The sequence below is a fragment of the Ahaetulla prasina genome, chromosome 1, assembly GCF_028640845.1.
Source record: "Ahaetulla prasina isolate Xishuangbanna chromosome 1, ASM2864084v1, whole genome shotgun sequence".
NCBI lineage: Eukaryota > Metazoa > Chordata > Lepidosauria > Squamata > Colubridae > Ahaetulla > Ahaetulla prasina.
The window spans coordinates 5,559,845-5,574,785 of NC_080539.1; the positions used below are offsets into that span (position 1 = coordinate 5,559,845).

Sequence of the window (14,941 nt, forward strand, 5' to 3'; positions counted from 1 at the left end):
AATACTCCTTCCTGCTCCTATTTTTCCGATAACAACAACCCTGCGAGCAGACAGCTTTCATACCTAAAGTGGAACTAGAACTCACCATCTCCTGATCATTGGCCCAAAGTAATTCAGCTGGCTTTTGTGCCTAAATCGGGACTAGAATTCATGATCTCCTGGTGATTGGCCCAACGTCACCCAACCTACTTTCATGCCTAAAGTGGGACTAGAACTCACCGTCTCCTGGTAATTGGCACAAAGTCACCCAGCTGGCTTTCGTGCCTAAAGCAGAACTAGAACTCACCGTCTCCTGATGATTGGCCCAAACTCAGCCAGCCAGCTTTCATGCCTAAAACGGGACTAGAACTCACCATCTCCTGGTAATTGGCCCAAAGTCACCCAGCCAGCTTTCATGCCTAAGGCGGGACTAGAACTCACCATCTCCTGGTAATTGGCCCAAAGTCACCCAGCAGGCTTTCGTGCCTAAGGTGGAACTAGAACTCACCATATCCTGATGATTGGCCCAAAGTCACCCAGCTGGCTTTCATGCCTAAGACAGGACTAGAACTCACTGTCTCCCGGTGACTGGCCCAAACTCACCCAGCCAGCTTTCATGCCTAAGGCGAGACTAGAACTCACAGTCTCCTGGTAATTGGCCCAAAATCATCCAGCTGGCTTTCGTGCCTAAATCGGAACTAAAATTCACAATCTCCTGGTGATTGGCCCAACGTCACCCAACCTACTTTTTTGCCTAAGGCAGGACTAGAACTCACCGGTAATTGGCCCAAAGTCATCCAGCTGGCTTTCGTGCCTAAGGCGGGACTAGAACTCACCATCTCCCAGCTTCTAGCCTGTTGCTTGAACCACTAGACCAAACTGGCTCTCTTCCCCTTCCTCTCCATTCTAATTTTGGGCTCCTCGCTCACTTTTAAAGGCAACCGAGCGCAGAGTCCTTCCCCAAATTCCTTTCTCCGTTCCGGAGTTGAGGGCTTTTCAGCTTTTCCCAGGATGGGTTTTCCTTCGGCATTTCCAATTAGATCCCAGGCAAGGCTGGTGACAGCTGCTTCGTGCCTTTGGGGGGAGGGGGGACTGGACGGGGGTAACCCTTGCATTTCCCACCCCCTCACCCCCCCACCTTCTAGAGCAGCTTCTCAAATTCGGGGTTTGGCCTCCGAGATGCCGAAAGGCAGAAGCTTTTCCTGAAAAATCCGTGGTAGCTCATGCTGTAGAAGCCTGTTATTAAAACACAGCAGCCTGCAATTACTGCAGGTTCAAGCCCGGCCCAAGGTTGACTCAGCCTTCCATCCTTTATAAGGTAGGTAAAATGAGGACCCAGATTGTTGGGGGGGGCAATAAGTTAACTTTGTAAAAATATACAAATAGAATGAGACTATTGCCTTATACACTGTAAGCCGCCCTGAGTCTTCAGAGAAGGGCGGGATATAAATGTAAATAAAAAAAAAAAAATCGGGAAGAGGCTGGAATCGGATAGGGAAAAAACACGGCATGGGCTTTCCCAAGGTGTTTTTTTTCTCAAGAGGCAGCTTGGAGTTCCTTTTCTTTGAAGACTTCTCATCCAAGAAGCTTCTTCAGCTCTGACCGGATGGTGGGGAAGGAAAGGATTCAGGGATGAAATGCTTCCGGTTCAGACCGGATCACCCGATCCGGTAGCGATGCGGCGGGTGGTTCGGAGAACCGCTATAAAAAATCCCTGCCCCCTCCCCCATGCCCAGCTGAGCTGCGCGATCATCAGAGGTTGTTTTGTTTTTTTTCCCTTTCAAAAGCATTTTTTCTTCGGCCGAAAAAATGCTTTTAAAAGTTTATAAAAGAGCCTCTGATGATCGCGCGGCTCAGCTGGGATCGTCAGAGCCTTTTAAAAGCATTTTTTTTTACAACCTCTTTGGCCAAAGAGGTTGTAGAAAAAACGCTTTTAAATGTAAAAAACAACAACACTTGGCCACACCCACCCAGTCACATTACTCCCACCCCCACCCCGCCAAGTCAGCCCCACAGAACCAGTAGTAACAAATTTTACATTTCCCCACTGGAAGGATTTATTATAAATGACCAGCTGTCTGCAAGGAGTATAAATCCTTCCATTCCCCACCATCATCCAGTCAGAACCGAGGAAGCTTCTTGGATGAGAAGCGAAACGTCTTCAAAGAAAAACCAGAAAGTCCAGTTGCCTCTTGAAAAAAAGCCCCTTTGGGACAACCTGTGACCTGGATGACAGAGAAGCTCCATAAACTTATTGCTGCTTCCTCACATAGTTAGAATTTAAGCCCCTTAAAAACCATACAAGTAGTCCTCAACTTACAACAATTCATCTAGTGACCATTCAAAGTTATAACGCTGAAAAAAATGACTGTTTTTCAATACTTACAGCCGTTTCAGCATCCCCATGATCACGTAATCAGAATTCAGACCCTTGGCAACCGACTCATATTTATGACGGTTTCAGTGTCCCGGGGTCATGTTATCCCTTTTGGCAAACTTCTGACATGCAACGTCAGAGATTCACTTAACAGCCGTGTAACTAACTTAACGACTGCAGTGATTCACTTAACAAATGTGGCAAGTCAATGGGGGCAAAGCTCACTTAACAAATTTCTCGCTTAGCAACATAATAATAATAATAATTTAATTTTTATACCGCCCTTCTCCCGAAAGACTCAGGGCAGTTCACAGCCAAGTAAAAACAACAGTAAGTAAATACAAGACAAATAAAATCAATAATTAAAAAACTTATTCAATTTGGCCCCAATTTAAAATACATTAAAACCATACAACCCATTAAAATTTAAAAACCCAATAATAAAAATTCTAAAAATTCTATGCCAGTCCTGCGCGGAAGAATAGATACGTCTTCAGCTCGCCGCGGAAGGTCCGAAGGTCAGGAAGTTGTCGAAGTCCTGGGGGAAGTTCGTTCCAGAGGGTAGGAGCCCCCACAGAGAAGGCCCTTCCCCACATAAATTCTGGACTCAGTTGTGGTCATAAATTGAGGACTTACCTGTATTTTTAATTTTATTTTGCTGGCTGGCACAGGGACAAAAGTGCAGTCAAGGCAGAAAAAAAAACAGACTGGATGTTTTTTTAGAGAGGAAATAGTTTTTGTTTTGTTTTGTGGGTTCTTCTGACACACACTTTTCATGAAAAGGCAGAAGGATTCATGAACTGCAGCTCACTAAAACTTTTAATAAAAGGGGTGAGTCATAATAAGTACAGATAGTCCTTGACTAACAACCACAATTCAGCCCAAAATTTATGTTGCTAAGAGAAACATTTGTTAAGTGAGCTTTGCCCCATTTTACGATCTTTTTTGCCACAGTTGTTAAGTGAATCATTGTTTATTTTCAGCTGTCAGTAGTTTCTATGCCGGAGTCACGCGGCATGGCTGCAGCAAATTCGACAACGGAGATACTGGTTCCCGGTATCATTTTTATTTTATTTTTTTTGCAAAATGGAGTCCAGGTAGTCCTCGAATTACGACCGCAATTGAGCCCAAATTTTGTGTTGTTAAGTGAGACATTTGTTACGTTAATTTTGCCCCATATCAGGACCTTTCTTGCCATCGTTGTTAAGGGAATTGCTGCAGTTGATAAGTTAGCAATCCGGTTGTTAAGTGAATCCGGTTGTTAAGTGAATCCGGCTTCTCCACTGACTTTGCTTGTCAGAAGGTCGCAAAAAGGGGACTCTCGTGACCACGGGGCAATGCAACCGTCGTAAATGTGAACCAGTTGCCAAGCATCTGAATTTTGATCATGTTACCATGCAACGGTCGTAAGTGTGGAAAACAATCATAAGTTCCTTTTTTTCGGAAAAGTATTAGAGGGAGTGAGCTGCAGAATGTGAAAAACCGATCTTTGTTTGTTTATTTATTTGACTCTGGCCAGCAAGTAGCTGGCTCTCCTCCTGCAAAATCTTTCCTTTCTGACAATAGACTTGTCTTACACTTAGACTTACCATATTTTTCGGAGTACAAGACGCACCAGAGTATAAGACGCACCTTAGTTTTTGGGGCGGAAAATAAGAAAAAAGCTGATTGGCAGGTGGAACGGCCTCCCGGAATACCCCCAATCAGCTGTTCCCAGAGGTGAATTTTAGCAACAGGTCTTCTTGCTTGCTGCCTTGCTTTTTTTTTTTCTTCTTCTTTTTTTTCCCTGCCTCTGAAACTCCATTTCATTTAAAAAAAAAAATCTGCCTCTGAAAGCCTCCGAAACAGAGCTTCAGAAAAAAAGCCTCTGAAGCTCTGTTTGGGGGCTTCTTTTCTGAAGCTCTGTTTGGAGGCTTTTTTTCTGAAGCTCCGTTTGGGGGCTTCTTTTCTGAAGCTCTGTTTGGAGGCTTTTTTTTCTGAAGCTCTGTTTGGAGGCTTCTTTTCTGAAGCTCTGTTTGGAGGGTTTTTTTCTGAGCTCCGTTTGGAGGCTTCTTTTCTGAAGCTCTGTTTGGAGGCTTTTTTTCTGAAGCTCTGTTTGGAGGGTTTTTTTCTGAGCTCCGTTTGGAGGCTTCTTTTCTGAAGCTCTGTTTGGGGGCTTCTTTTCTGAAGCTCCATTTCTGATGCTTTTTTCAGCCTCTGAAACCTCCATTTGAGAAGCTGGGAGGGGCTACATTCGGAGTATAAGACGCATTCAGATTTTCACCCTCTTTTTTGGGGGAAAAAGGTGCGTCTTATACTCCAAAAAATACGGTATATGCCGCTTCATAGTGCTTTACAGCCCTCTCTAAGCGGTTTACAGCGTATTTTTCCCCCCAACAATCGGGGTCCTCATTTTACCGACCTCGGAAAGACAGAAGGCTGAGTCAACCTTGAACCGGTCAGGATCGAACTTCCTGGCTGTGGGCAGAGTTTGCCTGCAATCCTGCATTCTGACCGCTGTGCCGTCAAGGCTCTTCTTACTCAGCTGCTCTTCTCTCCCTGTAGGTTGTGATGGCTCCCCATGAGCCCACTGTGGTCTTTGTGGACAACTACATCAAACTCCTCTCCGACTGCACCACTGACACATTCCAGAAGATTCTGGAGATGAAGGTGAGTTGGGCGCCAGGGCAGGCAGGCACCAAGAAAGGCCAGTGCTGTTCTATTTCCTCTGGAGCATAGAAAAAGACTAGGAAAGATGGGTGTTGAAGATGATCCGGGACCAGTTTGATTTCACTTATGGCACATCTGGATAAAAAGAAGACCAGTCAGTCTGACTTTGCCCTGATGTGCTTCATTTTCAGAACATTTAGACTCCATATAATTCAGCTTTCCTGACGTCCCTCTATGTCGTGTCCCACTCCCCCTCCGACGGCCGGGTCTAGGAAGTCCGTATCAAGCATGGCAACGAAGCCTCTGCAGCTTGTCAAATTCCTTCGAGGTTTATCAGGGCAGGCAGGAGTCCAAGTTGTGACTTCAGCAATAGCAGCAAACTAGATGAGACTTTGCTTGACTCAAGGTTGGAATGCCACAAGCAGGTCCTTTATATAGGCTGTGGGGTGTGGGTCCATGACTCAGCATTTATCCAGGCCTGCCCCTCCCTTCCTTCTGCTGGCGTCGCCTCTCAGATCTCCGGAAGCGAAGATCCTCCCACTGTGAATTCTCTTCAGCTGGATCTGCTGTCGGTAATTTCAGCACGTGGCTGGCTTCCTGCTCACATGCTGTAGGAGTGAAGTTTATCAGGCTTGTCTGTTCACTCCTGATATCCTGTCCGGGCATGGGGCCAGGGTTGGGGGCTGGAGGCATGACAGGCCGTTCATCTTCATTATCAGACTTGGAGTCTGATAACAGGCCCAGGTGTAGACGGGAGGGGCCCGGCTGAGGAGAGGAGGGAGGACGAGGCGGCTCGGGTGGCTTTTCTTGGATGAGACTGTCAAACGTCTTTGCCATCCTGGGGTGTGCCTGGAAGCATCTCTTCCAGATGTCCTGGGTTTTATCTTCCAGACGTTTTGGTTGTCTTCCCTGTGTTCTAGAGGACAGGGAAGATCATCCAGGATGTCTGGATGACACACCCCATAACTTCAAGACAAGTCTCCTGAATACCTCGAAGACATGACCCAACACATTTGGAAGATACAACCAGAACATCTGGAACATGTGCTTCCAGAGCATCTAGAAGACTGCCAATAACATCTGGATGGCGTGCCTCCAGGATATCTGGGAAAGACAAGCCACGACACGCAAGATGTCCTGGAGGCATCTTCCAGATGTTCTGGTTGTATCTTCCAAATGTGTTGTGTCATGTCTTCGAGGTATTCAGGAGACTTGTCTTGAAGTTATGGGGTGTGTCATCCAGACATAAGGGAGGTCTGGGAGACATACTGGAGGTGTGAACATACTGGAGGTCTGAACATACTGGAGATGTTCAGGGACTTGTTTTCTGGATGATCTAGAGGTGCATCTTCCAAATCCACAGAGGCATGTCATCCAGGTGTTCCGGAGGAGTGTTTTCCAGATGTAATGAAGTGTGTCTTCCAGACATGCTGGAGCTATGTCTCCCAGATGTTCTGGGACATGTCTTCTAGATGTTCCACATATTCTGGGTGTGTCTTCCAGTTGTGCTGGAGGCATGTCTTCCAGATGCCTCCAGATGTTCTGCAGGGACGCAACCCATCCTTATCATCCCCTTATCCTCTTTCTTTCTGGATGGCCTTCTCCATCAATCCAGCACGAAACAATAAACCACAGCCTTGGAGGTCCTGCAAAGCCCATGTTAGCTCAAGCTCTGAAGCCAAATGTGAATTTTGCCTACTATGGTGACCACCTCCTCTTCTTCCTCCCTCTGTCCCCTGCCCCCCCCCATGTCTCTACAGGGTCTCAAGCGAAGCGAGCAAAGTAACATGTTGGACTTATTCCGCCAGAGGCTCCCGGCTCTTCCCTCGGGCGCCGAAACCGGCGGCTGCATCTCCCTGGCGGCTCCCACGCCCGAGCAGGAATCTTCCCGTATCCGCAAACTGGAAAAACTGATCAAGAAAAGACTGTAGCTGCTACTTGGCCATCTTCTTCCTCTCCAGCTGCTGAAGGCATCATGGTCCAAACTTCATTGTCGCTTGCAGGTTGTATACTTACCTACCCCATCGAGGGCCTTCCAGATAGCAGAAATGTCTCCAGCATCCCAGCTTCCCCTGTAACCTGTCCGGACGGTCTGCCCGATGAATTCAAGTACCCCCCCAAATCACATCCTAATCTTTGGCAGGAAGTTGATATTTTCCAAAGTCTTATCATTGAAATGCGATCCCTGAATTTTGGCAAGGGTTAATTTTATATTTAAGAAGTAGCCATGTAGGATGATTGATGTTGATGCTGGAATCTTCTTTTGCGACGTTCCAAATGCAAAAAAAATTCCCCCAGGAACAGAGGGTCCTCCTTCTTCATAGACCCCTCACTCCTTCCTCTTTCCGTGGGTATTTTTTTTTCTCCGAGCTGTTTTCCGGCGTAACTCTGCGATGGTTTTATCGGCTTCATTACATAAAGCCGTATTTCCCAACCTCAGCAACTTTCAACTATGTGGACTTCCAGCTCCCTGAATTCTGGGAGCTGGAAGTCCAAACAGTTTAAAGTTGCCAAGATTAGGAGGGGGAAAAGAGACCTAGACAGTCTTTAAGTAGCTCAGACCAAAACTCATTGTTTTGAGTCTGTTTCAGAAAGTGTCAATTCCCCGAAGAAATTTCAGTCAGTTTCAAAATCAATTCCGGGAAATTTCATAGACAATTTCAGAAGGAAAAAAAAAAGCTGCAAACTTCAATTTACGTTTCATTCATCGGCCCCATTCGATAAATCCACTTGACAAATATATAATTCCTTATTGGGTTCCCTCTACCCCCATCTCCTCATCTTTAGTGGGCAATCTAACCCACCCCCTCCCCATCCTCCATTTTTCTGCCTTTCGGAGAGCAGAAACTAAACTTCTTGTCTCTTTTCCACCGACTAACGTGACCCAAGCAAAAATCTCTGCTGAGATTCAACCGGATCTCACCTACCTTGGATTCGGTCCAAAGAATGAAACCTCCCTCCTCCAGCCAAATTTTATTCGCTACTGGTTTTTGCCAGGATGAAAATATTCCGGATTTTTTTAAAAAAACAAAACAAAACAAAACAAAAACCACTCGGGAGGCCGCTAGAGTTTTTTTTGTCCAAAATCAGAATGTGTTGCACAGCCTTTGGTTCTTTCTGTACTCTTTGTGTGTCTCTGTTTGTGCTTTTCAAAACTGCCTTCTGTTTGTTGGTTTTGTGTTGTTTTTTTTTCCTTTTTAATTTTGCTTCCTCTGCCCTTCATTTGTCCAGAGTGGAACAAAGTTTGTTTTTTTTGTTTGCTTGTGTTTTTTTTTTTCGTTTTTAAAAACTTCCTGAATTCCTGGGTCTTTTTTTCCTTTCCTTTTTTTTTTTAAAGATAACCTTTTTTCCTTCCTGAGAATTTCTGGGATCTGGAATGCCCCCCCCCCGGTGTGCGTGTGTGTGCGTGTGTGTGTGTGTGTTGAAAAACATCTGCGGATTTCTCATTTTCCCTTTTCTGCTTTGCAGAGACAAAAGCTTCGGGAAGCTTTCGAGACCTTGCACTCCAAATTTTGGGCCAGGGTATCGTCACTCCATGCTAGGGAAACACCCCCCCCCCAAAAAAAATTTTTTTCACACCCTACAAAACCCCGGACTGCTTTGCAGTGCATTCATTAAAAACAGGAAACCTCCCGAGGGGCGGGAGGAGAGGTTCACCCTTCCCCAAAATTCTTGCAGCTGCTGGAGTTTGCGTGGTGGTTTTTTTTTTTTAAAAAAAAAAGGCGAGGGGTTTTCTGCCTTAAGGGGCCTGCGGAGGTGGATCCCGTTTGCAAATTCAGGGTGTTTGAGTTGCTGACACCTTCCCCCCACACACACACCAATGCATGCACCCTCGAAGCAAAAGGCCCTGGGGCAGGGTGGCCTGCCCTTGGCCCTTGGCCCCGGATTGGTTGCGATCCAGGGTGAGCAGTGTTTGCCCTCGCCTGGCTTGCGAAAGGAAAGGAAAAAAATCTAATCAAGGAAAGGTGTAACCAGGACCTGCCTGGTTTTTATGGGCTTCCGGAGAGCGGGATAAGAGGGGCCTCCCAAGAGATCATCCGGTCTGCTGGCATCTCGGCCTTCCCTTCCCTCCCTCCCTCCCTCCCTCTGGGCCCTCAGATTGCAAAAGGTTGAACAAACAGGAAGGAGGGTTGCCCTCTTGAGAAACCTGCTGCCTTGTAAATAGTAACGTCTTTCATTCTTTCCTTCCTTCCTTCTTTCTTTCTCCTTTCCTTTCCTTTCCTTCCTTCCCCCTTTCTCTCTTTCTTCCTTTCTTTTTCTCTCCCTATTCTTCCATCCTTCCATCCCTCCCCTCGTTCTTCCTCTTTCTTTCTTTCCTTTTTCTTTCTTCCTTTTTCTTTCTTTCTTCTATTTTTCTCTCCCTATTTTTCCATCCATCCTTCCATTCCTCCTCCATCCTTCCTTTCTCTTTTTCCTTCTTCCTTCCTTCCTTTCCTTTGTTTCTTCTCTATTCCCTCTTCTTCCTTCCTTCCTTCCCTCCCTTCTTCCTTCCTTCCATCAGATGTCTGTCTGTCTGTCTGTCTGCCTGCCTGCCTGCCTGCCTGCCTGCCTGCCTATCTATCTATCTATCTATCTATCTATCTATCTATCTATCTATCTATCTATCTATCTATCTATCTATCTATCTATCTATCTATCTATCTATCTATCATCTCTCTCTTCCCCTCTCTCATCTATCTATCTATCTATCTATCTATCTATCTATCTATCTATCTATCTATCTATCTATCATCTCTCTCCCTCTCCCTATTTTTCCTTATCTCCTTCCCTTCCTCCCTTCCCATTGATTTTAAACGGTTGCCTAATTTATCACACCCTTTCTGGCTAATAATTAAGACTCCTCAAGTTGTACATTTCCTGTTAATAAAGTGGATTCTCTGGTCACTTGATGAGTTTGGCTTCAATTCGTTGGGTTTTTTTCCGTTCAAGGTAAAAGGATGGGAAACACCAGGTTAGATGGAGCTTGGTGACTATTTTGTTCCTATATTTATTTCTTCATCTCCTCTTTTGTTCTCTTGTTCTCTTGTTTTTATTCTTATCCGGGTCTCTGACAGGCGAGGCAGGCGGTTGTACCAATCCACATGACCAATGAAAATAAAGAAATAAACATGGCGACAGGTAGTCCTCAACTTATGACCATACTTTAGATGGGAATTACGGTTGTAAGTCGTTCTGGTCGTAAGCCGAGGCATCCCATGTGACTGAAACCAACTTTTTGGCATTTTTTGCGATGGGCATTAAGCAAACACCAGCGGGCATTTTTTTCCCAGTTACAGGAAGGAAACGCCAAAGAACCTCATGGAAAATTGTGGTCATGTGACTGCCAAACACTGCAATGGCCGCACAAGTGAGCCCATTGTTAAGTCCCCCAAATATGATCACGTGACTTTGTGTGTGTGAGCGAGAGAGGGAGAGGGAAAGGGAGAGGGAGAGGGGAGAGAGTGGGAGAAAGTTCCAAGTAATGCACCCATCGAAAGCAGAAGTCTAAGGCAGGTAGAGCAACAAAGATGATTAGGGGACTGGAGGCTAAAACATATGAAGAAGTGTTGCAGGAACTGGGTATGTCTAGTTTAATGCAAAGAAGGACTAGGGGAGACATGATAGCAGTCTTCCAATATCTCAGGGGCTGCCCCAAAGAAGAGGGAGTCAAGCTATTCTCCAAAGCACCTGAGGGCAGGACAAGAAGCAATGGATGGAAACCAATCAAGGAGAGAAGCAACTTAGAACTAAGGGGAAATTCCCTGATTGTTAGTTAGAACAATTAACCAGTGGAACAACTTGCGACCAGAAGTTGTGGGTGCTCCAACACGAAGTTTTTAAGAAGAGGTTGGATAACCAATTGTCTGAAGTGGTGTAGGGTTTCCTGCCTGGGCAGGGGGTTGGACTAGAAGACCTCCAAGGTCCCTTCCAACTCTGTTATTATGTTAGAATAGAATGGAATAGAATTTTATTGGCCAAGTGTGATTGGACACACAAGGAATTTGTCTTGGTGCATATGCTCTCAGTGTACATAAAAGAAAAGATACCTTCATCAAGGTACAACATTTACAACACAATTGATGGTCAATATATCAATATAAATCATAAGGATTGCCAGCAACAAGTTATAGTCATACAGTCATAAGTGGAAAGAGATTGGCGATGGGAACTATGAAACGATTAATAGTAGTGCAGATTCAGTAAATAGTCTGACAGTGTTGAGGGAATTATTTGTTTAGCAGAGTGATGGCCTTCGGGAAAAAACTGTTCTTGTGTCTAGTTGTTCTGGTGTGCAGTGCTCTATAGCGTCGTTTTGAGGGTAGGAGTTGAAACAGTTTATGTCCAGGATGCGAGGGATCTGCAAATATTTTCACGGCCCTCTTCTTGATTCGTGCAGTATACAGGTCCTCAATGGAAGGCAGGTTGGTAGCAATTATTTTTTCTGCAGTTCTAATTATCCTCTGAAGTCTTATGTTATGTTATTATGTTATGTTATGTTAGATTCCTCAAAAGAACAATTTATTGAATACATCAAATTGGCACAACTGGTGAAAAGTGACTCTGAAAGTTCCCGCGTGTTTCACCTAGTTAAAAGAGAAATTCTTCCCCTTTTTCCCCAAGTCATCAGTCACATTGTCCAATGGAGATGCTGGCTGGTTGCTTGGTTACTTCGCTCCTCTCCCAGCCACCTGTTGAAATCATCTTGGTTCCCACAGGAAAACTTTTTGCTTTGATTACAAATCCCAGCTACTTCTTGTCTCTTCTTCTGCCTTGTGGCAACCCTGTGGCCTCAACCAGGCTCCTTTCAGGGTTGTCAGCATGTGTGTGTGTGTGCGCGCCATTTCAAAATCGGGTCGTAAGTTTTGCCTGAGTCTGTTGTAACTTCAAGCAGTCACTAAGCTGGTAACTTGCTACTTGCCACAAATAATGTGCAGCTCAGCCTGTGGGTCGATTTCCTCCGACTGGATTCTGCAAACTCCAAATGGTGCAACAGGTGCTCTGGGTTCGAATGACAAGCTAAGCCAGAGCTGGCCGTGATGGGGGGACAGGGTGGCCCAGGAGCAGCAGTGGCTTAGATCTCTTACGAACCCAGCCAGGGAGTGATCTCAATTGAAGAGGAGAAACGCTCCCAATTTAGAGGGTCGGCAGTTTTACAACCGTTCCTTTTAGTGACGATTCAAAGTTACAACGGCAATGAAAACAGTGACTTTTTTCCCCCAGAGTTATGACCGTTGCAGCATTCCTGTGGGCCACCTGATCAACATTCAGACGCTTGGCAACCGACTCATATTTATGGCCGTCATAATTTTGAACGGTCACTAAATTTATTGTTTATTCAATAGTAAATGAATTATCGTAAGTCTAGGACAACCTGTAATGGCTGAATAAAAGGATCAGATACTCTACAGGTAGTCCTTGACTTACAACAGTTCATTTAGTGACCGTTCAAAGTTACGACGGCAGCAGAAAAAGTGACTTAGGACCGTTTTTCACGCTTACGACCTTTGCGGCATCCCTGTGGTCACGTGATCTACATTCAGACGCTCGACAACTGACTCAGATTTCTGACGGTCGCAGTGTCCCTGGGTCACGTGATCCCCTTTTGCGACCTTCTAACAAGCCCAAGTCCATGGGGAAGCCGGATTCACTTAGCAACCGTGTGACTCACTTAATAACTGCAGCGATTCACTTTAACAACGGCGGCGAGAAAGGTCGCAAGACGACGTAAAATTAGCGACAGAAATTTCAGGCTGCATTGCGGTCGCAAGTTGAGAACTTGAAAAAGGGAGAAACGGAAAGAGAGTTTAAAACAGAAGTAAGAGAGAATTGAACAATAAAAGAAACAATGGAAAAGAATATCACGAGATTTGAGACTGTACCCCGAATAAGGACTACAAGGTTGTGAAAAGGGAGCTTTGATTTGATTTGAGAACGTTTGAAAGACCCCCCTCACCCCTTTTACACAAAGGCAGAGGACCCTCTCATCTTTTTAGAATAGAGTTGGAAGGGAACTTGGAGGTCTTCTAGTCCAACCCCCTGCTCAAGCAGGAGACTTTTACCATTTCAGACAATTGCTTCTCCAATCTCTTAAAAACCTCCAGTGATGGAGCACCTACAACTTCTGGTGGCAAGCTGTTCCACTGGTTCACTGTTAGGAGGTTTCTCCTTAATTCCAGGTTGCTTCTCTCCTGGATTAGTTTCCACCCATTGCTTCTTGCCCTGCCAACAGGTGCTTTGGAAAATAGCTTGACCGCCTCCTCTCTGTGGCAGCCCCTCAAATATTGGAAGATGCTATCATGTCCCCCCTAGTCCTTCTTTTCTTTAGACTTTTTGTTAGTTGCGAAGTCGTGTCCGACCCATCGCAACCCCATGGACCACATTCCTCCAGACCTTCCTGTCCTCTACCATCCTCTGGAGTCCATCTAAGATCACGACGACTGCTTCAGTGACTCCATCCAGCCACCTCGTTCTCTGTTGTCCCCTTCTTCTTTTGCCCTCAATCTTTCCCAGCATTAGGCTCTTCTCCTTCTCATTAGGTGGCCAAAGTATTTCAGTTTCCTCTTCAGGATCTGACCTTCTAAAGAGCAGTCAGGATTGATCTCCTCTAAGACTGACCAGTTGGATCGCCTTGCAGTCCAAGGGACTTGCAGGATTCCCTTGGATCGATTGATCTATATCTATCGGTCTGTCTGTCTGTCTGTCTGTCTGTCTGTCTGTCTGTCTGTCTATCTATCTATCTATCTATCATAGTTGTTAGTTACGAAGTCGTGTCCAACCCATCACAACCCCATGGACAACGTTCCTCCAGGCCTTCCTGTCCTCTCCCATCCTCTGGAGTCCATTTAAGCTCCCGCCTGCTTCAGTGACTCCATCCAGCCACCTCCTTCTCTGTCGTCCCCTTCTTCTTTTGCCCTCCATTGTTCCCAGCATTAGGCTCTTCTCCAGTGAGTCCTTCCTTCTCATTTGGTGGCCAAAGGATTTGAGTTTCCTCTTCAGGATCTGACCTTCTAAAGAGCAGTCAGGGTTGATCTCCTCTAGGACTGACCGGTTGGATGGCCTTGCAGTCCAAGGGACTCGCAGGAGTTTTCTCCAGCACCAGAGTTCAAAAGCCTCAATTCTTTGGCGCTCAGCCCTCCTTATGGTCCAACTTTCCCAGCCATCCATTGCAACTGGGAAAACCATCGCCTGGACTAGACGCACTTTTGTTGGCAGGGTGATGTCTCTGCTTTTTAGTACGCCGTCTAGATTTCCTCCCCAGGAGCAAACGTTCTTTAGACTAGCCAAACGCAAATCTTTCATATGTTTTAATCTCCGGGCCTTTGGCCCTCCTGCTTGCACCTGTCATGTTCTTTGATGGAAACACCCAGCAAATAAATCCCATTAAATAACTCGAATGCTAAATCGGCTTTCATCTAAAGCTGGGGGTCATTCAAGGCCAGCTGATCTTTCCAGCCCGCAGAATGTGACATTCCTACTGATGGCGGCAACCGGACAGTCGGAGGATCCCCAGCCTGGATCCCAGACACTGAGGCTCTTCCTCAGCCGCTTTTCCATTCCCGGAGGAACAGAATGCAAATGTGGTGGGGAGGCTCAGACACCAGGTGCCAGCTCAACCTTAGTTTGATATAACCCTTCAAAAGGTGACCTTGTGCATAAGGGACTTCTTTAAGTGGTTACCCCCTGCATCCGGGAGGGGGGGAGGGGAAGGACGGAGAATTGGCCAGGTAATACCTGTATCCCTTCCATTTCTGCTAACCAACCTCTCTTGGAGAATTACCTGGTTTTTAGTTGAATAGTTTTGCGATCTTGGGAGTCCTAATGGACAATCCCTTAAATAGGAACCGGCCGTGTGCTGCAGCGGCCAAAAAAGCCAACATAATCCTAGGCTGCATCAACAGAGGGATAGAATCAAGATCACGTGAATTGTTAACGCCACTTTATAAGGCCTTGGTAAGG

General features: G+C 45.9%; 1 protein-coding gene across 2 annotated transcripts in view; it reads left to right on the forward strand.

The window, feature by feature from the left end:
* Positions 1-9,889, forward strand: part of VPS53 (VPS53 subunit of GARP complex) — a 76,532-nt gene extending 66,643 nt beyond the window's left edge. For both annotated transcript variants that reach the window (XM_058164058.1, XM_058164059.1), the window contains exons 21-22: positions 4,901-5,005; positions 6,766-9,889. In XM_058164058.1, the coding sequence (XP_058020041.1) occupies positions 4,901-5,005; positions 6,766-6,936 (276 nt within the window). In that variant the 3' untranslated portion in view covers positions 6,937-9,889. The remainder of the gene's footprint in view (positions 1-4,900; positions 5,006-6,765) is intronic.
* Positions 9,890-14,941: the final 5,052 nt, after the last annotated feature.